At 43.0% G+C, this 26,557-nt stretch overlaps 1 protein-coding gene across 2 annotated transcripts in view; it reads left to right on the top strand.

The window, feature by feature from the left end:
* LOC130294561 (zinc finger protein 567-like) overlaps positions 1-26,557 on the top strand; it is a 68,639-nt gene that overhangs the window by 33,362 nt on the left and 8,720 nt on the right. The window contains exons 1-4 of one of the 2 annotated variants that reach the window (XM_056544563.1): positions 18,005-18,165; positions 21,206-21,256; positions 21,617-21,743; positions 24,056-24,163. In XM_056544563.1, the coding sequence (XP_056400538.1) occupies positions 18,142-18,165; positions 21,206-21,256; positions 21,617-21,743; positions 24,056-24,163 (310 nt within the window). In that variant the 5' untranslated portion in view covers positions 18,005-18,141. Of the gene's footprint in view, positions 1-18,004; positions 18,166-21,205; positions 21,257-21,616; positions 21,744-24,055; positions 24,164-26,557 lie in introns of those variants that run through there. The other variant, XM_056544564.1, reaches the window with a different exon arrangement.

The following is a 26,557-nucleotide window of genomic DNA, read 5'->3' as shown; positions in this document are numbered from 1 at the left end:
GACCCTTCTGTACCCTAGGCCTCTCTGTCCTCTCCAGACCCTCTGTACCAGACTGCTCTGTAGGCTCCAGACCCCTGTGTACCCCAGACCCCCGTCCTCTACAGATCACTCTGTCCTCTTTAGACCCTCTGTATCTCAAACCCTTCAGTACTCCAGACTCCTCTGTCCATTCTATCTGCCAGGACCTTCCTAATGATGTAATCGCAGGTCTTGGCAGACATAATGTAAGTTCCTCTGCTGTCCATAGGCTTTGTGCAGCCTGGACAGGTTTAGGTCCATATTCACACAACAGCATTTTGCAGCGATTTGGGTAAAAATCGAAGTAAAACCGCAAAGTTTATGCCACGATTTGCGCAATTTGTCGCGATTTTACTGCGATTTATATAAAATTGGGAAGTGTAAGTGATGACCTAAAGCTGTCCAGTAGGCCCCCTTTGTATTGCCCAGGTTAACCCCCAACACCTACAATGAACATGATACTGGCCACATTCTAAATTCTACTGTGACTGTCCCTGCCAGCTTCTCCTCTTTGGCGTGCAAGGAGCTCCCAGCATGCGCTGAGCTTTTAAAGTGGCGGCGGCTGGTGGGGGGATCCCTTCATCATTGGTCCCCCCGCATAAATTCCTGGGGGGGATCAGTTTCCCCTCCCCGAGTTCCTACGCCCATGGCACTTATCACACTTATTTAGAACTGGACTTGAACCTGTGACTTTGCATGGTTCCTTTTATGTCTTATTGAACGTCATTTACGTTCAGCTGAGTGAATACTACTTGAAGAGCGTGTTGAACTGCCTTCACCAAGTAAAGGGCGATGCTGGGTTGGCACATACTATTTTGGCCAGTATTTGCAAAAACCAGTAATGAGTAGTAGTTTCTTTGTGTTGAATCCACTCCGGATTTTGGGTAAAAATACCAGGATCATATAAGTAAGACCAGATTTTGTGCCTTAATTCTGGTTCACACACGGAAGCTATATTTGCGATTTGCGTGACATAAATCCCAATTATGACCATGGATGTGAAACCGTCTAAGAAAGTGCAGAACACGAGTGAAACAGCTGTCACTGCTTGTTTGTTTGGGGCTTGAACATTGAATAAAGAAGATTTGCACACTACGGACATGAGTGCCATCTTTGGCGAGCACTGGGAGTGTGTATTGTCTGTGGAACCTGGCCATATGCTTGTGATAGAGCAGAACTTCTATATACTTGTGCTGGAAGTCTGAGTGGCGGTCCCCACGGTCTTTATGGATGATTTCTACAGCTGTATATTGGCGTGTAAATGGCTGAAACAAGGCCCCGGCACTCAATTTTAAAGGGGTTATCCAGGAAAAAACTTTTTTTTATATATCAACTGGCTCCAGAAAGTTAAACAGATATGTAAATTACTTCTATTAAAAAATCTTAATCCTTTCAGTACTTATGAGCTTCAGAAGTTAAGGTTGTTATTTTCTGTCTAAGTGCTCTCTGATGACACGTGTCTCGGGAACCGCCCAGTTTAGAAGCAAATCCCCATAGCAAACCTCTTCTAAACTGGGCGTTTCCTGAGACATGTGTCATCAGAGAACTCTTAGACAGAAAAGAACAACCTTAACTTCAGAAACTCATAAGTACTGGAAGGATTAAGATTTTTTAATAGAAGTAATTTACACATCTGTTCAACTTTCTGGAGCCAGTTGATATATATTAAAAAAAAAAGTTTTTTCCTGGAATACCCCTTTAAGGCTGTAAAATATGTGTAGGAACTAAGAGATGTTTTATTTAAAAGAACGCCATAATAAAAATAAGTCTATTTTTTAAGCAATTTTTGGGGGAATGTGAAGCATTCATTTTGGGCTGTTTCAAAAACACGACCCAAAAACATGGTGACAACATAGCCTGTAAATTATTGATATTTAAAGGCGTCTGAGATATAAGATTGTCAGGTTTTTTTTCCAGTAACAGCACAAAAAGGTCCATGTGTTGTGTCAGGCATATATATCAATGCAGGTGAAGACAGCTAAGCTGTAATATCTGGCACAGCCCCTCATGCATATATTCATATTAGTATTACATGTTTAATGGGGCACCCACAAAAGCCTATGGGTTGTTTTTCATACAGAAACATATAGAATTTAAAGAGAATTTAAAGGGCATGAAACAGGGAGCGCCGTTCCAACTCACTATGACTCAGTGTTAGTTTAAAAAACTGCCGAGACCTAGGTAAGTAGCCAGTAGGGTGGTCAACATGGCTGCTTCCCACCGCATCAGCCCTGTTTCTTAAAGTGTATAGAGAGAGACAAGTCACCCAAACTTAAAAGGGGTATTCCAGGAAAAAAAACTTTTTTTTATATATATCAACTGGCTCCAGAAAATTAAACAGATTTGTAAATTAATTACTTTTATAAAAAAATCTTAATCCTTTCAGTACTTATGAGCTGTTGAAGTTGAGTTGTTCTTTTCTGTCTAAGTGCTCTCTGATGACACCTGTCTCGGGAACTGTCCAGAGTAGAAGCAAATCCCCATAGCAAACCTCTTCTACTCTGTGCAGTTCCCGAGACAAACAGAGATGTCAGCAGAGAGCACTGATGCCAGACAGAAAACAACTCAACTTCAGCAGCTGATAATTATTGGAAGGATTAAGATTTTTTAATAGAAGTAATTTACAAATCTGTTTGACTTTCTGGAGCCAGTTGATCTAAAAAAAAAAAAAAAAAAAGTTTTTTTCCTGGATAACCCCTTTAATCACACTGCTTGAACCTGTTTAATGCTGCCCACAGTATGGATAGCATAAACCATGTGACAGGTTCCCTTTAACAGAAAAGAAATCATGGTATGCCCCATTGGTTGCTGTATTATGCCAACCTTGTAGCACCATAAAGAGTATATGGCATATTATGCAGTCGTAGATTATTATTATTAACCCTTTCATTAATAGGAGCCCTAACATAAGAACGATCATAAGATGTACTGCAGGTTTTTGATCAAAAAGTGCGCTAAGAGCTTGGATTGTTTGACCAAGAGTGCTGCTGCAACCTTTTTAAAGATTGTAATGATGGTAGAACACATATCAGATCAGATCCACCCCAAAAAAGTTGCACAGACCATTGCCATATACAACTTTATTAGTTCATAAATCAAGGAGATAGTCAGTGCTGTTCTGTCTGTAATGCATGAAAATGAATGCAGCAGGAATAAAATATATTGTATGCACTCTGCAGGATTGGTGGTCAGGATCTCTATATTTCCTCAAGATACCTGTCGTATGTGGATGCCAGGTTTTAGAAAGCGCATATCTCATCCAGGGAAAGCTGGGTGAGATATAGAGAATCCAGAAATGGGTAAATCCGTAGCGAAACTTTGTTAAAGGGGGAATCCGGTGGAAAACTTTTTATTTTTTAATCAACTGATGCCAGAAAGTTAAAAAGATGTGTGGATTACTTTTATTAAAAAAATCAGCAGAGAGCACTGTGGTCGTGACAGAAAAGAAATGTCAAAAGAAAAGAATTTCCTCTGTAGTATACAGCCGCTAATAAGTACTGGAAGGATTAACATTTTTTTAATAGAAGTAATTTACAAATCTGTTTAACATTCTGGCACCAGTTGATTAAAAAAAAAAAGTTTTCCACTGGAGTACCCCTTTAAGTCTTGTTCTTGGGCCTATATTTTTGGTAGGTTTGGTAGAGGGCCCTTTTAATTCCCTTCCTGGGACATTACAGGTTTTCAGACGAGTCCAGATCAACACAGGTGCTGAAGACAGCATATCTCCAGGCTTTAAAACTAGGTGTAATTCAGTATGGAAGTGAGGCTGTGAGTCCTAATCTGGAGGACTGCAGCCTCATAAGGGGACATTATGACCTGTATAACACATTTGGTGACTGTTGTGTTGGGTGTTTGGTAGTAAGGCACCTGTATAGATAGGGAGGCTTTCTGTATAGTAAGCACTGGACAAGCAGGATTTATTTTGTGTTGTTTAGGCTGCATTTTTTTTTGTTATGCTGGAAAATAAAGACAGGAGAAGCCATGTTTAAAGGGGTACTCCGGTGGAAACCCTTTTTTTATTTTTTTAAATCAACTGGTGCCAGAAAGTTAAACAGATTTGTAAATTACTTCTATTAAAAAATCTTAATCCTTCCAGTACTTATTAGCTGCTGAATACTACAGAGGAAATTCTTTTCTTTTTGGAACACAGTGCTCTCTGCTGACATCTCTGTCCATTTTAGGAACTGTCCAGAGTAGGAGAAAACCCCCATAGCAAACATATGCTGCTCTAGACAGTTCCTAAAATGGACTGAGATGTCAGCAGAGAGCACTGTGCTCGTGATGTCAGCAGAGAGCTCTGTGTTTCAAAAAGAAAATCATTTCCTTTGTAGTATTCAGCAGCTAAAAAGTAGTGGAAGGATTAAGATTTTTTTTTTATAGAAGTCATTTACGAATCTGTTTAACTTTCTGGCACCAGTTGATAAAAAATAAAAAAAATAAAAGTTTTCCACCGGAGTACCCCTTTAAACTTTACTTCTGTGTCCCTGAATACTGAGGTTAGGCATTAAAGTGCTTCCCCATAAAAAGGCTATGAGAGTCTACTTAGCACAGTGTTTCCCAAGCAGGGTGCCTCCAGCTGTTGCAATACTACAACTTCCAGCATGCCCGGACAGCCGAAGGCTGTCCGGGCATGCTGGGAGTTGTAGTTTTGCAACAGCTGGAGGCACCCTGCTTGGGAAATACTGACTTAGCAGCTCAGTGATAGGTGCAGGGCATCCTGTTGCCACGTGTTGTCTCTCATGGCCTCCAGATGCCAGGATAATGGTCACCAACACAACTAGGGTAGATTTATCACCAGTCTGGCATCTGTGGGCAAATGTGCTGTAGGATGCAATATAAACCCTATATAAATCCCAACCGTATCTCATCTTGTATTTTACCAATAAACGTATCAGTGCGCCGTAGTATTGTAATCACTTCCATATATCTTCGTTACGTTCACATATATTTTCATTTAATTTGATTCCAACAACTCCGTCACGGAGCATAATGTTCTTTTGTCATTGTAGAAAGGAAAACCTCAACGTTCCTTACCAGTTCTCCCAGTATTAAAACCGCTGTAGTCTTTGACCATACATCATAACGTACATGGGTTGTGAGGAGGCAGTCTGTGCCGCTTTCCCATTTTTTATAGCCTCTTCATAATAGATCTTTCATTTGGGGAAACATTCCCCTGGTGGTTATTTCAGGATGGAGGCCGCAGAATTATGTCCCACATGATATTAGAAATTTCCCAAATGGACGCTTATCCCATATGTCATTAGCTTCTGTGCAAAACATTTAAAAATAAAAAAATTATATAATACAAATAATTTTCAGTTGATTTATTTTCTGTACATTTGTTGGGTTCAAAAACCATTTGGCAGACGAACTCAATGGGAACAATATGGCTATTTTATGGCCCCAAAAATGGGCAAACAGTATGTTGCTAGTGCTACCACTAACAATTGGGTATTTGTGGTGCTCTGTGGTATTTGCCTCCTGAATAGTGGGCCCCTTTGGCTTTTTGCCTATACTGTATTGATGGTGTGCGCATTACAGTCCCATTCACGTTGATGGGAGATCATCACAGCTCAAAGATTTGTCTACAATGAAATGAAAATTCAACTGCTGGAAGAGCGATTGTGACCCCTTTATTCTAGAAAAGGTTATGGATCCCACCAATGGTAACCTCAGACATCCACAAAGTAAAACGTTCTGATAAAAAGTGTCTGATTGCAGGGGATCCGATCGCTGGGACCCCCGGGATCACCAGAACGGTGCTCCACACTGCATGGAGCGGCAGGAGACATGTGGGTATCTCCCACGCTCCCATAGATATGTAGCGTGGTGAGCCAGGGCCTTGTTCTGGAGATCAGACACATCATACCTTTTCTTTGGCTGGAAACCCCATTAACCCCTGAAATAAGTATCATGGACAAAAACGTATCCCCTATCCTGCGGATAGGGGATAAGTTTTAGATTGCGGGGGGTCAGAGCCATGTATGGAGCCCCGTCTCTCTTCCACAGCCGCGCTTCATGATCCCCCCTCCAAAGCGGGGACCGTCACGCCCCCTCTATAAAGCTCTATGGGCGAGCCGAAGAGAGGCTTCATACAGGAGATCAGCAGTAAAGGTTGCAATTTCCATGATGTGTCCTCTAGTCCCCGGTCACCGTGCTTCCTCCAGCTGGTGTAGGCTCTTATGTATGACAAGGCTTGAGCTCTGACTGAAGCATTTGTCACAATAGCAGCACTTGAATAGCTTCTCTCAAGTATGGATCCTCATATGTGAGGTCAGACCAGAAGTCTGAGTGAAGCCCTTCTCACACTCAGTACATTTGTACGGCTTCTCTCCCGTGTGAGAGCTCATGTGCCGCAGATAGTACGACTTATCGCTGAACCGTCTGTCGCACCCCGTACACTGGAAGGGTCTCTCTCCAGTATAGATTCTCATATGGGCGATGACACTGGAGTTCAGACTGAAGCTTTTAAGACACACTGAGCAAGAATATGGCTTCTCCCCGGTGTGAGTCCGCAGGTGCCGCAGGAGAGAAGACTTGTCGTTGAAACTTTTATCACGGTGGTTACAGGCATAGGGTTTCTCACCGGTGTAAATTCTCATATGCCTCACCAGTAAGGAATTTTCACCGAAACTTTTCCCACAAACAGAGCATATGTACAGGAGTTCTTTTGGGTGGGACTTTTTCTCCACACCAATGGGTAAACTCAGCACCTCTTATCTTCTCATTGGTTTGACCCATCGGTGATGCTCTAGGTTCCGTTTGTTCAAACAAGTCATCCCATCGGAAAGTACTCTTGGCTTTATCGCTCTGCACCTCTGGGATAATATGGTTTTTGGAAGTTTGGTCCTCGACTGAAATAAATGGGGAAAATATATTAGCTGGGAAGGGCATAGAACTCAAAGGGAACACCAAATAACTTACTGACTATACCTGTATTTACCAATAATTAGAATGCAGTAACACTGAAAGGTCGCAAAGGTAAGGGGGGGGGGTTGACCGCTGGGAACCTCAGTGATCTTCTGAACATACCCAGGATCTCTGAGTGGAGTGAGTGCTGGGGTCGACACGCGCTCCATTCATTTCTATGGGAATGCAGGAGATGCCCAAATACAGCACTCAAGACTCTTTAGCGCTCGGATAGAGAATGACTGGAGCGCGTGCTGTGATAGAAGTTTTCTTGTAAATATGCCCTGAATGCCGGCATGTAAAGGAGAAGTATCATGGAAGAAAACGTATTCCCTATCCAAAGGATAGGAGATAAGTTTCAGCTTTACAGTGGAGGGGTGGGGGTTCGGGGAGGTCCGAGTGCAGGGGTCCCCCTCTTGTTTGGAGCCCTGGCTCTCCTTCACAGCGGCCTGCCAAGCCCCCTCCGTACTGCTCTATGGGAGTGCCGTTTGGCAATCTTTGGCTCTCCCATGGAGCTATATAGAGGGGGTGTGGCGGGCCGCTGTGAAGGAGAGCCGGGGCTCCAAACAGGAGATCACGGGGGGCCCCAGTGCTCGGACCCCCCCGCAATCTAAAACTTATCCCCTAGGCTTTGGATAGGGTATATGTTTTTTTTACATGATACTTCTTTTAAAAAAAAAAAATTTTGACTTACCTACTGTTGCTCTCTTGGTGCCTTTGGTCTCCTGCTCCCATCCTCCGAGGTGATCTTCTCCCAGCATCTTTTGGTTGAGGTGTCACACTGTGGCTGAGCTAATCGGCGGCTGCAGAGATGTCCTGCCTTGGCCAATGAATAGCTGAGCTGCAGTGTGACATATAGGGCCCTAGCAACAGAGAAAAGACCGGGGCTGAATACGTCACAATGCCGCTCAGCCTATCAATGGCTGAGGCGTGACAATACTGCAGCCGGCGATTAGTTAAGCCGCAGTGTGACGCGTCAACCACAAGAAGCGGGAAGAGGATCGCTGTGAAGGATGGAAGAAGACTACCAGAGGCATCAGGGAAGCAAAGGTAGGTAAGTCCAGTTAGGGACTGGATATTAGGGACCTGCTACACCCAGGTGGCCATGACGTGGCAAGTGGGCTTACACATAATGATCATAACATACAATAACGACCTGTTAGGTTTATATATATATATATATATATATATATATGCTGAGAAGCACAGGATCTTTGTGCAATATGCAGATTTTCCACAATGTCTGTTTTTCCCCATTAATGTTTTATTACCATGGCTAGCCTGAAAGCCCTCACTAGCATCCAACCCATGTCGTTAGGGGGCACTAACCGAGTGACGGCGATTAGATGGGAGGGGGGCACCTCCAACAAGCCACAGTTGCTATTAAAGGGGTACTCTGCTGCCCCAGTGTTCAGAACATTTTGTTATGAACACTTGGAGCGGGCAGTCGGGACATCACGGCCACACCCCTCGTGACGTCACACCACACTCCCTCAATGCAAGTCTATGGGAGGGGGCGTGGCACCCATGCCGAAGTTGAAGAGCAAAATATATATATATATATATATATATATATTTAAAATTAAAAGATAAGGCCGCAATGCACAATATCCAATATCTAGTTATCAGTGGGTATGTAGTTTTAAGTGCTGATTTATACAGCTGTCACACCCCCTCCCATGACGTCACGAACTCCTAGCGCCGGCTCCAGTGTTCGGAACAGTTTGTTCCAAACGCTGGGCAGCGGAGTACCCCTGTAAGAATCAGTCCTGATGAATTTTGTAGGGTCATCTAACTTTTTTTCACTAAACAGGGGTACTAAACATACTTTCAATACGAGACCATGCATAATGTCTTTGCAGTCTGTTGCTATGTAGACGCATAACTCTGCACAGGAGCTGTAGACACAAAAGTTGCTTAATTTACTTTGGAGCAATAAAAATAGTCATAAAAAGCCTTTAAAAAAAGAAGGTGAATTACAGACAGAATAGAATGAAATGGCCGTATATAGCATTGGAAGGAGCTTACGTGCTTTGGAAAGACTAATACTTTTCTGAAATGCACACAGATCTTCGGATTGTTCTTCAACTTTACTCACCGGCGACCCATTGTCAAGTTGTGGATTACTTCCTATGGTAAAAACAAAACGTAATAAAGAATAAGCCTGAAATTTAACTCCTTGTGTTCATGTCTGGAGCCATTTCTTAAACATTTCTTGGTATATTAGATGAGGGATTTCCAAGGTGACAAAACACTTTTGTAGCGTACAGCTGCTGAGAGAATTGAAAAGATTTTGGGGACATAAGCACCAAGGAGGCAAAGGTGACTTAAATGGGTATTCCAGCTTTATAAATCTTATCCCCTATCCAAAGGATAGAGGATAAGATGTATGATCGCTGGGGACCCCCGCGATCTCAGTGCAGCCCCCCGGCATTCTGTAGCGGGCGCTGCCTCCGAGACGGGGACGTGACGTTATGGTCACGCCCCCTAGTGATGTCATGCCCCCTCCATTCATGTCTATGGGAGGGGGCGTGACTGCAGTCACGCCCCTCCCATAGACATGAATGGAGGGGGCGTGGCTGCGATGTCACTTCCCCGTTTCTAAGGCAGCGCCCGGCACAGATTTCCGGGGACTGCACCGTGATCGTGGGGGTACCCAACGATGATACATCTTATCCCCTAGCCTTTGGATAGGGGATGAGATGTATAAAGCCAGAATACCCCTCCCATAGACATGAATGAAGGGGGCGTGGCTGCGATGTCATGTCCCCATTTCTAAGGCAGCGCCCGGCACAGATTTCTGGGGGCTGCACCGTGATCGCGGGGGTCCCCAGCGATCATACATCTTATCCCCTATCCTTTGGATAGGGGATAAGATGTATAAAGCCAGAATACCCCTTTAAAGCAAAACTAAAGAAACAGCAAAGACAGGAACATGCGGTATCTGGCAAATGCATGTGTAAGTGGCAGATTAGCTCACTTCTCTAGTGGTCACTCAGCTCTGAAGTCACGAAAAGTGTCTTGTGTACTCTTGGCGTAGGCAATACCGAATCCTGCCATATGCATAAGACTGCTTCAGCTGAACAGTTCCCCCACAAACATGCACACTCTCATTGGCTGAGCAAGTAAGTGAATTTAAATAGGGGTACAGGGATAAGCTGCTGCCAAACACCACTGGTGTCGCTTATCTCCACAGGGGAACAAAGGATCAGGTATGTTGAAATCCAACATGTCTAACCCTTCTTTGGGAAATGGTCTGTATGCGCCCTTTCCCCATAAAAAGCTTCTCCCACCAAAGGCGTCCAACCTCAATCTTGTGGATCACCTGGCATTGAAGGATTTCTCTACGTACCATCAATTGAATGTGTCCAAGTTTCTCCATTAGGCTGCAGAGGATCATCTTGCACGGTGCTATCATGTTGTTTAATGCGTAGAAGAATATCAGGGTTACCTGAAGGAGACCATAGAGACATAAATTGAATTCATAGTTATAATAATCCCCAGCAACAGATTGTTTTCCGCTTAGAAAAAAGAATCAATCTAAAAAGAAATTCAAAAAGAAAAGAACTTCCTCTGGAGCATACAGCAGCTGATAAGTACTGGAAGGATTAAGAATTTTGTCACGTATGGGCGGGGAACAGTGAAGCCGTAACTCACCTACAGCCACTGTCCCTACCTATTGCCTATCCACCAAAAGTGACGGATCGACAACCACGATGACAAAACCTCCCTGCTAAGGGCTCGGGCAGGTATAACATTTCACAGACAATGAACTGTTCACTGCTCCTAGCTTATATAGGCAGGTGATCAGGGATACACCTTACTGATAGGTAGAAGAGCTGAGAACCACACCCAGACGACACAGGTGAGCTCCCAGCAGCTCCAGCCTAACTAGAGTCATTTAACTCTTTGTGTTCGGCCAGAGCCAGATCTTACAATTTTTTTATAGAAGGAATTTACAAATCCGTGTAACTTTCTGGCACCAGTTGATTAAAAAAAAAATATGTTTTCCACTCTGGCCCTAATACATCTTATCCCCATCCAAAGGATAAGGGATAAGATGTCTGATCGCGGGGGTCCTGCCGCTGGGGACCCCTGGAATCAATCTGTCATTCAGCACCCACCTTTGTGAGCTCCGAGTGTGCAGCGTGACGACCACGGGGCCAGAGTATTGTGACGTCACGACTCCGCCCCCGTGTGATGCCACGCCCCTCCCCATCAATACAAGTCTATGGGAGGGGCCAGTGTACTGGTAAATTAGGTACTTCTCCTATAAAACGTAGCTGTCATATCACAGAAAAAAGTAATGATCAATATATGTTACTCGCTAGGTCATGCAGATTCTTTACATGTCTTTTCTATGTGTCTTGCTTCTGTATTTGGCTCACAAATCCCTCTGTTCCACTGCTCACTCATTCTGCCATCCACTGCTCAGGAAGGGGCGCAACCAAGGCAAGCACTGAGCCCGCCCTAACTCACAATTCATTCACTTCTTCCCTGAGTCTGCTGTGCTGGGTCTCTTCATCCAATCACTGCAGGCTGCTCTGTAACCCCCTCCTCCGAGTTTGCATGCTGTTGTCTGATAGGACAGGAGTGAGCACAGAGGAGTGTTAGTCCTGCTTAGCTGAAGCACGGCTGCCCCCAAGCCTGCTTGGCTCTAGATTCTTAATTCTTACCAAGACATCAGGGTTGCTGATGGTGTATCCTGTGGGATACAATTACATATAATAGGGTAACACATATAACCTATTCTATAACCTATGATTTATGGAGTAGTGTCTAGTTAACCCTTTCCATTACTAGCCCCTCGTACTCATCATGATCATAGTCACAATGGGTGTACCTTAGAAAACGGCAGCCCTTCCCAGTTAGGGGCTCTGTGCAGAATAGAATATTATTTAAAGTGTACCTGTCGTCAACAAAAACTTTTTTTTATATAATGTAGATAATACCATTACTGTATATGTATATTTGTAATATACATTGATTAAAAATTGTGTATATTTTTGGGTAAAAAAAATGCTGTCCTGCTGTGCTATTGTCTGTGTGTCTCTATGAGGAGTCCAAAAACAGGAAGTGAGGGTAGGATAGACAGGGATCTGTTCAGGCTCCTGGCTTGTCCCTGCTTGTCCTGCCCTCTTCCTGTATTTGGACTCCTCATAGAGACACACAGCCAATAGCTGCAGGGACAAAATTATACACATTTTTTAACCAATGTATATTACAAATATACATACAATGGTATTATCTGCATTATATAAAAAGTTTTTGTTGACGACAGGTACACTTTAAAGGTAGCATGTAATGTATTATTCTATTTCTATAGCTCCCTAATGAATTTACAAACACATATTCCAGGGGAAATCTCGACAAGGAAAATCATATCCTATATATCAGTGGCCTCCAAACTGTGGACCTCCAGCTGTTGCAAAACTACAACTCACAGCATGCCCGGACAGCCAACGGCTGTCCGGGCATGCTGTGAGTTGTAGTTTTGCAACAGCTGGAGGTTCACAGTTTAGAGACCTAGGCTATACATGATCGCAAGGGGCTTGCTGGAGAGGTGGTATTTCTAGGTTAGTGTAGAGCCACAGGTTGGACACAGCTCTACTGCATCTCTGTTCTGGCTATTCAAGGTGAGTCTTAAAGGGGTACTCCACCCTTAAACATCTTATCCCCTGTCCAAAAGATAAAGGATCCTGAAGGGGGTCCCCCCTGTGATCAGACATCTTATCTACTATCCTTTGAATAGTACCCCTTTAAAGGGGTACTCTGCACCCCTAGACATCTTATCCCCTATCCAAAGGATAGGGGATAAGATGTAAGATCACCGGGGTCCTGTCGCTGGGGACCCCCGGTATCTCTGCTGCAGCACCCACCTGGATGGCTTCCACCTCTCACCGGGAACGCTGGAGGCTTCGGATCCCGACCACAAGGGCGGAATTGTGACGTCACGCTCGTCCGCCATTGTGGTCGGGATCCGAAGCCTCCAGCGTTGCCGGTGTGTGAGGTGGAAGCCGTCCAGGTGGGTGCTGCAGCCGAGATCCAGGGGGTCCCCAGCAGCGGGACCCCGGCGATCTGACATCTTATCCCCTATCCTTTGGAAAGGGGATAAGATGTCTAGGGGTGCGGAGTATCCCTTTAAGTTGTATTCCAGCCCCTACAAATGTCTCTTTTATTTATAGGGGATAGTATGGGGGTCTCAGAAGTGGGACCGCCCCCCGCCATCGGGCCCCATCTGTATCAAACAGTGGATCAACAGGAGCTCTATGCATTGTCTATGCGGGTGCCAGAGATACTTGAACAATAAGGGGATAGGGTCCAACTTCTGCCCCCCCCCCCTGTGGATAGGGAATAAGTGTACAGGGGCTGGAATACCCCTTTAAGTGGTAGACAATGGACTAATAGGCCGCAGGCACAGGCATTTTCCAAATGACACCACCTCCTCTAATCTAAATCTGAAGAAACATCTTTATTACCCATAGCAGCCAAGACACCATGAATTTCTTGAATGACATTTCTAGACAGCTCCTTCTGCCATTCTTCGAGCTACTCCAGTGCTTTTCAGAAATATAGATGGCTACATCATTGAATGTTACTAATGTCTGAAACAAAAACAAAGAAATAAAAATTACAATAATAAGGGCTACTGTTTGAGGTATATGCCTTAAAGGGGTAATCCAGGAACTGAAAAACAGAGGTAATTTCTTTCAAAAACCACTCCCCGTCTGTCTCCAGGTTGGGTGTGGTTCTGCAGATCAGTTCCATTGAAATGAATGGAGCCAAGTTTTGATACCACACACACCCTGGGGACAGACGTGAAACTTTTTTTGAAAGAAATTACCTCTATTTTTCTATTCCTGTAAAACCCCTTCAGGGTGCATTCACACAGGCGTATTTGTCAGCGGTGGATTTCCGCTATTAGCAGGCACAAAGAGGGCAGCACTTTAGGGGCCTTTGTCAGCGGATCCGCTGACAAATAAGCCCGTGTGAATGCACCCTTAAAGGGGTTCTCCACCATAAGGTGATTTTAGTACGTACCTGGCAGACAGTAATGGACATGCTTAGGAAGGATCTGTGCTTGTCTTAGGGCCAAATGGCTATGTTGTGAGATTACCATAACACTGTGGCTAGCTTTTTGTGAACTGGTATTTCCTGTTTGAGTTTCCTTCTTTTGCCTAAAAATCCCATAATTCCATTTTCCTCCCTCCCACACATCAGCCATTAAAACATAAATGAGCTGCATCCATTAAAAAGACCAGCGGTGTTCAATCAGGGTGCCTACAGCTGTTGCATTAGTTGCAGATTGATCCCTTCACCCATTGAAGCAGACAGGCTCCCTGTCATCAGCTGACTAGTGAGTCAGGTCTTGGCCGCATTGCAACCTGGGAAAAATCTGAGACAACAGTCATTTTGTATTCTGGTAAAAATAAACATTGGGGTGAAAATCACAGACGAATTGCGAGAAAACTGTCACACACAGGTACAGACATTATATTATCGACTACACTAACTTTACAGCCCCTGTAGCATAGTCAATTAAAATAAATTCCTGGAATATCCCTTTAAGTCATCACCTATCTCCCCAAAGGACTAATTCAGCACATAGTGTCACTAACACCCTATCTGTACACATATCACATCGTTTACCTGCATGGAGGTGGCTCCCAACATTGTCTTCTGTAGAACAAGATGATGGATTTCAGATTAGCAGCAACTTTTTTTTTTCTGCTGGGAGACAGAAAAAAACTATTAGAAAATCTTTCTTTTGTTCTAATCTTTTTCTAGCTGTCATTTTTTTTTGTAATTTTATTTTGTTTTATAGGGGCAGCCATCTTGCCTGAGCTGTTTTAACAACATTTAGAGAGATGCTATGGCCCCATGGACCATAGGCAACAATATACTGAAGGGGACCCTACTGACTAGAATGGAAATGTTTTCTGGGAATGCTCTGTGACCTGTGCAGAGGTCATTCTACAGGGGGAGGCTGAGCTCTGAGCTTCATATCTTATCTATACAGTAGTGTCACCCTATTCCTGTCTGTGATGATAAGGAGGACACTGCTGGGAAGTGATCTGTACAGAACAGGAAGTCCAAACTTAAAGGAGTATTCCAGTGATTAAAAAATTACCCCCTATCCACCTTCTATGTTACAGAGTGTGCATGCACTCGAAACGCGTGCAGAACCTGTAACCCGCTGGACACGCTTGTGGGCTGTACCTCTTTTAAGAGAAATGAAATAAAGATGGAAATTTTAACATTGATCTGGGTCAACTCCTCTTTCGTGACACTTGATAGGGAATAAGTATCTGATCCCAAAGGTTGGACCTGAGATCTCTAGAATAGGGCCCCAAATTTCCCATTGCATTGAGCGTGGGAGCGCCGGAAATACACGAGCGCTGTACTCTGATATCTCCGGCGCTCCCATAGTGAATGCATGGGGCGCATGCTGACCCTACGCTCCAAGCAAACGGGGCCCAATTCGAGAGATCACAGGGGATTGACCTCAGGGATCGGAGACCTATTTCATAACCTGTGAGTAGGGGACAAGTTGTCAAATGCTGGAGTACACCTTAACGACCACGGACGTAAATGTACATCCTGGTTTGTCGGTACTTCGCGCACCAGGACGTACATTTAGGTCCTGTGTATGACCGCGAGCATCGGCACGGTACTCGCTTCATACACGGCAGGTTCCGGCTGCGATCGCGCGGATGTCAGTACAGATCATGGCATCTGCGGCAATGCGCATGTTAAAATAGATGATCGGATCATCCGCAGCGCTGCCGCGGCGATCCGATCATCTGTAATGGCGGACGGCAATCCGATCATCTGTAATGGCGGACGGCAATCCGATCATCTGTAATGGCGGACGGCAATCCGATCATCTGTAATGGCGGACGGCAATCCGATCATCTGTAATGGCGGACGGCAATCCGATCATCTGTAATGGCGGACGGAGGTCCCCTAACCTGCCCCCGTCCGTCTCCTTGGGTCTTCTGCTCTGGTCTGAGATCGAGCAGAAGATAGCTGATAATACTGATTAGTACTATGCTCTATGCACAGCACTGAACAGTATTAGCAATCAAATGATTGCTATAGATAGTCCCCTATGGGGACATAAAAAGTGTTTTTAAAAAATCCCCTCCCCCAATAAAAATTTAAATTGTCAGTTTTTCCCATTTTTTTTCTTTTTCTTTTTTTTATATATCAACTGGCTCCGGAAAGTTAAACAGATTTGTAAATTACTTGTATTAAAAAATCTTAATCCTTCCAATAGTTATTAGCTGTTGAGTTGAGTTGCTGTTTTCTGTCTAACTGCTCTCTGATGACTCATGTCCCGGGAGCTGTGCAGTTCCTATGGGGAAATTCTCCCATCATGCACAGCTCCCGGGACATGACATCCCCATTGAGCAGTTAGATAGAAAACTTCAGAAGCTAATAACTATTGGAAGGATTAAGATTTTTTAATAGAAGTAATTTACAAATATGTTTAACTTTCCGGAGCCAGTTGATATATATAAAAAAAAGTTTTTGCCTGGAATACCCCTTTAAGATATTTGGTATCGCCATGTGCGTAAATGTCCAAACTATTAAAATATAATGTTAATGAGCCCATATGGTGAATGGCGTAAACGTAAACATAAAAATGAAAGTCCAAAAATGCTGCTATTTTGTAACATTTTATTCCAAAAAATGAATTAATAAAAAATTATCTAAAAGTTTTATAAATGCAAATGTGGTATCGATAAAAGTACAGATGACGGCGCATAAAATTAGCCCTCATACTGCCCTATATACGGAAAAATGAAAAAGTTATAGGTGGTCAAAATAGGGCAATCTTAGATTACTGATTTTGTCCAAAAAAAAATGTAGATTTTTTTTTAAGCACTACAAAAATATAAAAGTATCTAGCCAGGGGTATCATTTTAATCGTATTGACCCACAGAATAAAGAACATATGTCATTTTTACCATAAAGTCTACAGTGTGAAAACTAAACCCTCCAAAATGTTAAAAATTGTGGTTTTATTTTAATTTCCTCTCTAAAAAAATATTTTTTTGGGTTTGCCGTACATTTTATGGTAAAATGAGAGGTTTCATTACAGAGTACAATTGGTCACACAAGGAACAAGCCCTTATATGGGTCTGTAGATGGAAATATAAAAGAGTTATGGATTTTAGAAAGCGAGGAGGAAAAAATGAAAACGCAAAAATAAAATTAGCCTGGTCCTTAAGGTTAAAATGGACTTGGTCCTTAAGGGGTTAATATTAGATCTAGTCGCCAAACTGAAAACTGCAAGACCTCAGGATTATTATTTAAAAAAATAAAATACTATTTAAAAATTTTATTAACATAGTGCTTGAATTAAAGGGGTTATCCAGGAAAAAACTTGATATATATATATATATATATATCAACTGGCTCCAGAAAGTTACACAGATTTGTAAATTACTTCTATTAAAAAATCTTAATCCTTTCAGTACTTATGAGCTTCTGAAGTTAAGGTTGTTCTTTTCTGTCTAAGTGCTCTCTGATGACACCTGTCTCGGGAACCGCCCAGTTTAGAAGCAAATCCCCATAGCAAACCTCTTCTAAACCGGGCGGTTCCTGAGACACGTGTCATCAGAGAGCACTTAGTTTTGCAACAGCTGGAGAGCCACAGTTTGAAGACCACTGGTATAGTGTTTATAAAGTGTGTGATTATATATATATATATATATATATATATATATATATATATATATATAGTTTGGTGACATAGCACTTGCTTTAATTCCATATAAATCCCATGAACATATTAACTATATCTTACCTATGACTTAGTCCACCCTGCAGAGCATTTCCTGACTACTACTACTACCCCCAACATCTCCTGTCACCTCTGCTGAACACAAGGCTACAATGACCTCCTCAGTGTTTGGATATAGCCAACACATACTGTAGCAAGCTGACAGCTGCCTACCCAGAATCCCCCGCAGCGCCCTCTCTTTTCTCTTTACCGCGCATGCGCACCAAGTCGGCTTGACACCTTTTGTTCGCGGACAAGCGGACAATAAAGTTGTCCCTCTTTAAAGCACGCAGCGCGCCGGGATTTGTAGTTTTCTGCTTGTCTGCCCATTTTTTGTTTTACTGTAGTCCTCTATACGGTGACAGGCAGGACGGGGGACGGTGGCCCTTGACAGCTGGAGCCCCTGGGCTGGCAGAAATAGTATGTACAGCTGTACAGGAGGAGGGGTAAGTGGGGACTGCTATCACCTCTGTAAGAATTAGTGCCCATTAATTTGGGGGGGTCCTTGGCTGCTCTGCTGCAGATGCAAATATGGCCTGGACCAGACACTGAGAGATTGTTCAGGTGGGATGATCTGCAAGGTCCTGGGTATCTGCAGAGGTCAACAAGCTACACCTAAGGGTTCAAAGGTCATCCCTAGTGCATGAAAGGGTTAACAATCCCATCTGCTGCGTAAGACAAACCCAGTGCTACACATTGCATTTTGGGGCCCCTGGCACAGACTTTGCACTAGAGCCCATGAGGGTGCCATATTTTTTTTATTTTTTATTTTTTTGCATTTAAAAAAAGGTTGAAAAATGTAGCAAATACTTTCCTTACCCCAGTCTGTGGCTCTCCTCCTGCTGTCCTAGCATGATGGGAGTTGTAGTTTTGCAATAACTGGGAAGTTGTAGCTTGGGGAAGGTTGTTCTGCTCTAGTGGTCTCCAAACTGTGGACCTCCAGCGGTTGCGAAACTATAACCCTTAGCATGTCTGTTCCAGCCAAGCCCTCCCCATTGTTCAGTAGAAATCCTCCAGTCACTTCATAAAAGACTCACATGACTTGTAATGTAAAAAATCCCAGGGAAAATTCCAAACGGAAAAATCGCCTGTTGTAATACCCACGATTTGTGGGGGGGCAAAAAAAACACATCAAAAACTGCCTTTTTTTAATTATTTTAAAGGTAAAAAAAAATGTCAGAAATACATTGTGTGGAAACAGGCTCAAGATGGGATTTCACTTGGATTTTTTTTCACCCTTATTTGGTGTTTTTTGGTGCAGTAGCAGTTTTCCAAAATCGCTGCATGTTGAGGGTTTGCCGTTTTTTTCAGGGAATCTTGGCATTTTTACTCCCGTAGACTTCTCTGGCTAGGTTTCCACTTGTTTTTTGTTTTTTTGGGGCGTTTTGCCCAAAAATGCCCCCATGGCATTTTTTTCATTGAAAAAATGCTGCGGCCAAATGTTAGCTGTAAATCAATGAGAAATCGCAAAAAAAAAAATTCCACTTCGCATTTTTTAGTTTTATAGCATTTTTTTTTAATCCTTTTGGCGTTTTTTCACTCTTTTTATTTTTTTTATTTATTTATTTATTTTTTTTGAATTTATCAGCTCCTTGGTGGTTTTGTAAAGTCGCAGCATGTTGAGCCTATGGCGTTTTTATTCCCTGAAATCGTGGCGGTTTTCTCCCCTAGATGTCTGTGGGAGTAAAAAAAAACACCAAGAAAAACGTCATGTGGGTTTTAACTTTGGCGTTTTTTGCAGGTGGTTTTTATTTATTTTTTTGGACTTAGCGATCCAAAAAAGTGATGGAGATACATTTTTTTTTTTTCTTAATTTTTTGGGGTACCATTAGAAAAAATTGTATTTAAGGAAGTTAATCTTTTTTTATAACAAAATTTTTATAAATTTTTAAGCAGGGATCAATTTATGTGGCAGGGCACTAAATATGTAGCTGACAATAATAAAAATGTAGTGTGTGTGTGTGTGTGTGTGTGTGTGTGTGTGTGTTTTTCACTTTTTTTTTTCTTTGTTTTTTTTTTTTGTACATTTTTCGGTAATACTACTACTACTACCAGCACTGTTCCATGATGGGAGTAGTAGTACCTGTACTAATTGACAGATCGCCCCGGGTGTCACTGCTGACACATACTGTCATTTGTGATTGGCTGAAACCATCTGGCCAATCACAACTCTCTGTGGGAAATATGAATAGGTGTATATGTGTGTGTGTGTGTATATATATATATATATATATATATGTCAGTGCCGGGGACCATAGAAGAGCGGCAGCTGCATCTATACACATAAATTGATCTCTGTTTAAACATTTGTAAAAATTTTGTTATATAAATTTTGTTAAATAAATTTTTTTCCCATCCCTACTGCATCCTTTTTTTTTTTTTTTTTTCTTTTTGGTACCCAACAAATTTTTGAAAAAACTCCAAAGGGGCCAAAAATGCAATTTCCACTCAAAGGTAAAAACACCAGACGCAGGAAATTGCACTGGCGTTTTTTCTGACTTTTTTTTCACACAAAAAAAAAATGCAGGACAAAAGGCCAAAAAAACAAGTGGAACAATGCAGCGTGGAGCTGAAATTGCCAATTGCCCCCTCCCCCTCCCTCCCCCTTCCTACCCCAATCCTTGAATCACATAAAACATTCACATGACTTGTAATGGGGGGAAAAACGCCATATAAAAAAAACATCAAGACTAAAAACCACTATTTTTGAAAAAATGCCACAAAAACTGTGTCTTGGGAGTTCAAATTGACAGGACAGTTTTTTGTAGCATTTTTTTTTTTTTTTTGTTTCTCGCCAAAAATACGTTTTGTGGAAATTAAACCTTTAGGCTTCAGTTCCACTAACTTTTTGGCGTTGCAAAGCTTTTTTTTTAATTAAACATTAAGGGGGACATTTATCAAAACCATAGCAACCAATCAGATCCCTACTTTCATTTCCAAGAATTTCCTCTAAAAAAAATGAAAGAAGCGATCTGATTGGTTGCTATGGGCAACTGCACCGCTCTTCCTCTACACCGGTAGGGCAATTCAACTTCAGCAGCTGATAAATCTTTATCCTACCAGTACTTATCAGCTGCTGAAGTTGAGATGTTCTTTTCTGTCTGACAACAGTGCTCTCTGCTGACACCTCTGTCTTTCTCAGGAACTGTCCAGAGTAGGAGCAAATCCCCATAGCAAACCTATCCTAGCTCTGGACCGTTCCTGGGACAGACAGACAGGTGTCAGCAGAGAGCACTGTGGTCAAACAGAAAAGAACTACTCTACTTCAGCAGCTGATAAGTACTGGTAGGATTAAGATTTTTTTTTTAATAGAAGTAATTTACAAATTTGTTTAACTTTCTGGAGCCAGTTGATATGGAAAAAAATAAATAAAAGTTTTTTCATGGAATACCCCTTTAAATACCACATTTATTTATTTATTTATTTATTTATTTATTTTTAATATAATGTTATTATTATTATTACTTATTTTATTTTATCTTTTAGGCCTGTAGAGTGATGAATTTTTCCACATTACATCCGACTCCTGGATCACTGGTTTGTATACATTATGTACCCAATACCCGTACTTCTTGTAGATAAAATATGGAGATTTTCCTTCTGTTTTATAGAATTAGAAATATATAGTAAAAAAACTATTTTTTTGTCGATTTTCTTTATTATAAAATGTATACCGTAGACCAATGTTTCCCAACCAGTGTGCCTCCTGCTGTTGCAAAACTACAACTCCCAGCATGCCCGGACAGCCTTCGGCTGTCCGGGCATGCTGGGAGTTGTAGTTTTGCAACAGCTGGAGGCACCCTGGTTGGGAAGCACTGAAGTAAGCAGTTATCTATACAATGTCTTGTGACTTGTAGAATGTTGTAGTTATATTTAGCGGTGTCCCTATGTTTTCAGACCTCTGTGAGGTTTAGGGAGGTTGTGGTGTACTTCTCCGAGGAGGAATGGAGCGCGCTGGACCCTTGGCAGAAGGAACTGTACAGCAACGTAATGAGGGACATTCACTCAGCTTTACTCTCTTTAGGTAGGTGGGAACCTGGAATGATGGGACTATCGGAAGCATTTGTCATCTTACATACATATATCCGTTATCGACCAATCAGAGTCTGTCCTGGTCATGTGATGGACACACAGGCGCAGGGTACGGTACAGTGCGGCACTTTTTTCGGAGCCGGGCACTGTGTGATGATCGTGTGACCAGAAGTAGCTTTTACTTGACAGCAAGTAGAGATCTTGAAAGCAATAAAGGGTTGATTCTTAAAGGGGTACTCCAGTGGAATGAATATATATATATATATTTATATATATATATATATATATATATATATATATTCAATTATTTTTTTTTTTTTTTAATCAACTGGTGCCAGAAAGTTAAACAGATTTGTAAATGACTTCTATTAAAAAATCTTTACCCTTCCAGTACTTTTTAGCAGTTGTAGGTAACAGAGGAAATTCTTTTCTTTTTGAATTTTCTTTTATGTGTTGTCCACAGTGCTCTCTGCTGACACCTGATGCCCGTATCAGGACCTGTCCAGAGTAGCATAGGTTTGCTATGGGGATTTTCTCCTGCTCTGGACAGTTCCTGATACGGGCATCAGGTGTCAGCAGAGAGCACTGTGGACAAGACAAACAAAGAACACATTTTTCTCTGTAGTATACAGCTGCTAAAAAGTACTGGAAGGGTAAAGATTTTTTAATAGAAGTCATTTACAAATCTGTTTAACTTTCTGGCACCAGTTGATAAAAAAAAATAAAAAATAAAAAAAAATGTTTTCCACCGGAGTACCCCTTTAAAGTATATTGTAAAGTATATACCATTATACAAAGAAAAAACTTTATGCTAAAACCATGATACGCATTAATAATGGCTTTTTGAGGGGGCGGGGGGTTTCACATTTCTGGTAAAAGTTAAAGGAAACCTTTCACCTGTGTGGGGGATTAGCTCTGTAGAGCCAGACAAATAGCGGCAAATAGTGAGAGGCAGGAACACCAAAGTGTTTTTATTTTTCAGGCTATGTTTACATTGCCGTTGTGTCCCTTTCTGGGTCCGGTCGACTTTTTTTTTTTTTTTTTTTTTTTTCTGTGCCGAACAGGCACAAAACGGATCACATTTGACAAAAAATTGGGATGTATGGTCTACCAACAATTATATGATCTGAAAATGTAGACTAAAACTTAACATTTAATAGGTACAACTAAAACTGTCCTCAAAAACCTGGACAGAAAAACACCACATGTGCAATAATACAAATTAATGGAGATTCTGCTCCAAATACAATTATAAAGATTCAGCACATTAGCTGCACTCAGATATTAGATATTCTTTAACCATATAGTACCAGCCTAGCTGATTCTGTCCCTTTCCCCATGATTCGGGAGGGGTCTCGGGTGGGACAACAGGAGGGGGTTGGTAGGGAGCCTGTTATATACTATGCTACCCCTAGATAGCCTACCCCTAGGCGGGGTGGGCGTCCTAAGAAGGACGGTCCCGCACAGGAACCTATTCCCTTTTGTACTATAGACACCCTACAATAAACTCACTTGCTAGCTACTCAATAAAACTGACTAAATAAATAAAGGTAGACTTGCATAGCGGGGGCGGGGCATGGCATCACAACTCCGCCCCCGTGTGACATCACGCCCCCTCCCATAGACTTGCATAGCGGGGTGGGGCGTGGCATCACACGGGGGCGGAGTCGTGACATCACGATACTCTGGCCCCGTGGTCGGCACTCGGCAGTTTGTGAGCTGGCAGCGCGGAGTGCAGCTCAAAGAGGTGGGTGCCGAATGCAAGATTGCGGAGGTCCCCAGCGGCAGGACCCCCTTGGTCAGACATCTTATCCCCTATCCTTTGGATGAGGGGATAAGATGTCTTAGGGCCGGAGTACCCCTTTAAAACAAGGGTGCATCTATATAATTTAAATGTGCACCCCTTAGATGTGGATACAATAACATCGCACTGCTGTTAAATCATCTGCGCAGGAACATCCCGATGCCAGGAAGAATAACCCATAGTTTACTTGGGGAACCAATTTACAGCACTTGAGTAAGGTACGCGATGTAATGCTGCAGTGTCAGGATGCCGGGGAGATCTCCCGGCGTTCTGGTCAGGCTCGTGGTGAAGCCGGCGCCTGTATTGATTTTGGGCCACACTGACAACCTGGACTGGCCAGTAAAGGAATGAAACACCCCACTACCGGCCTGCCTGTCATTCCATAAAAATCAAGGCCGTAGGCTGTCTGGGCATGCTGGGAGTTGTAGTTTTGCAGCTAGAGGCCACCTGGTTGGGAAAGACTGATTTAGAATGATATAATTGTCTCCTGTCACTTACAGGCTACACCATTCTCCATCCCGATGTGCTCTGTAGGGTCAGACGAGATCATGAGCCATATATCAGTGGCCGGCAGGAAGACCGCAAAGACTTTAGTGTTCCATCTACCAGTAAGAATTACCTCTGCCTTTTTCTTTGCCTTGTTTGTTTCTTTATTGACAAGTGATATTGGTGTATGGCCAGGAAAGGAGTGTAAGGAAACAAATAGTGTGTCCTGTACCTAATGATCTGCACCCCAATAGTGTGTCCTGTACCTAGTGATCTGCACCCCAATAGTGTGTCCTGTACCTAGTGATCTGCACCCCAATAGTGTGTCCTGTACCTAGTGATCTGCACCCCAATAGTGTGTCCTGTACCTAGTGATCTGCACCCCAATAGTGTGTCCTGTACCTAGTGATCTGCACCCCAATAGTGTGTCCTGTACCTAGTGATCTGCACCCCATTTATCATGCTGCATGCATCATCTTACATTTTAGTAGCATTTTGGATGATCATCATCATAAATCTCCTTGGGGGAGATTTATCAAAACCTGTGCCGAGGAAAAGCTGCCCAGTTGCCCATAGCAACCAATCAGATCGCTGCTTTCATTTTTAACCAGACCTCTGCAAAATGAAAGAAGTGATCTGATTGGTTGCTATGGGCAACTGGACATTTTTTCCTGTGCACAGGTTTTGATAAATCTCCCCCTTGTTTCTGAGATACATACATATTTGGCTTAAAAGTTAGTGAGAACTGATGATTCCAACCAAAACAGTCTTTCGTTGGGTGAGGTTTAACACTTTAGCCGACCAAGGACCGGCTTTCATTGTCTGGAAAGAAGTCTGTCGTGTTTGACATTTTGGTTAATTCAGTGAAAGAACTTTTGATCCAAAACGAATCTTTCAGGAGGCCCCATTGACCATAAACTTGTACTGTCCAAGCCCACAGGCCAGAGCCCTTGCGCAAGACTGTTTTTCAATCCCTGATTTCTGACCATTACCGCCCGCTGTGCTACTTCATCACCCCCTCTGCCATTTCATTGCCCCATGTGCCATTTCTTTACTCCCTTGTGCCATTTCATCACCCTTTGTGCAACTTTGTTACCCCCTGTGCCATTTCATCTCTTCCTTTACAATTTCATTACTACCTTGTGCCATTTAATCACCTTCTGTGCCATTTCATCACCCCTCTGTGGCATTTCAATACCCCTTGTGCCATTTTTATTACCCACCTATGCCATTTCATCACCATTTTTATCATCCCCCTTGTGTCATTTCATTACCCCCCATGGCATTTAATTAGCCCCCTTGTGCCTTTTCAGAGGTTTGCAGGATTTTGCGGGACCCGCTGTATTTTCTGTGCCTGCTCAAGACTAACAATTACCCGCTCCCACATGTTTGATATCTGGTCCCACAGGATCCCAATCCCATTGGGGTGTCCCTGACATATACCTTTATGGGTATTAAAGGAAATCTGTCATCAGTATCACCCACACTAACCTGTCGTGCAAGTTTGTAGTGCGGGTGATACTGATCAAAATGATACTTACCGCATCTTGATCTGTCGCTCCGTTCCGCCGTAATTCTCCTTTTTCCGTATATGCAAATTAGTTGCTAGGGGCACGGGTGGAGCTACAAACAATGCTCTGGGCCTTGTGACGTCATCTTCGCCGGGTGGGTGCTCCGCCCAGCTCCTCCCAGCTCCTCCATCTTCATAATCCCCCTCCCTGCTCTCTCAGTGTACATTATTGCTCGGCGCATGCGCAGCTCCCTGGGTACACGCCGAAGTGGCGTACGGCTGAGCTTCATTCCAGCATCCTTGCGTGCCTGAACGCCGCTTTCGGGTGTACCCAAGGAGCTGCGCATGCGCCGAACAGTAACATACACCCAGCGAGCAGGGAGGGGATTATGAAGATGGAGGAGCCGGAGCTGAAGATGATGTCACAGTGCCCAGAACAGGGTTCATAGCTCCGCCCGAGTCCCAAGCAACTAAATTGCATAAACAGAAAAAGAAGAATTACGGAGCGATAGATCAAGATGTGGTAAGTATCATTTCGATCAGACAAATGGAAAAGGATGGACCCAGCAAGTGACATGGCACTCAATAAAAACAGGGAGTGAAACTCCAACGCGTTTCGAGCCTAAGCTCTTAGTCATGGCTAAGAGCTTAGGCTCGAAACTCGTCGGCATTTCACTCCCTGTTTTTGAGTGCCATGTCACTTGCCGCTATGGTGGCATACCATTTTTAATGTGCCCTAGTAAATGCTAAATTTTACTGGATTTTGTTTTTCCGGGAGCTGGATCCATCCATTTCCATTTGTCTGCATCTACCAGGGGAGAGCGGTTCCCTACATCCGTGCCTCCGGACCTTACTACTGGTGCCTGTGGTGCATGAAGATTCGGTGAGCTGATCTAAAATCTATCATTTCGATCAGTATCACCCGCACTACAAGCCTGTATGACAGTCTCTTCTGAGACTCGAGGCAGCAGGCATCCTTGGACTTAACGATCACGTGGAACTGGCC

The sequence above is a fragment of the Hyla sarda genome, chromosome 10 (assembly GCF_029499605.1).
Source record: "Hyla sarda isolate aHylSar1 chromosome 10, aHylSar1.hap1, whole genome shotgun sequence".
NCBI classification, from domain to species: Eukaryota; Metazoa; Chordata; class Amphibia; order Anura; family Hylidae; genus Hyla; species Hyla sarda.
Note: the sequence above shows the minus strand (reverse complement) of the source record. Positions and strands in the feature narration are given on the sequence as shown.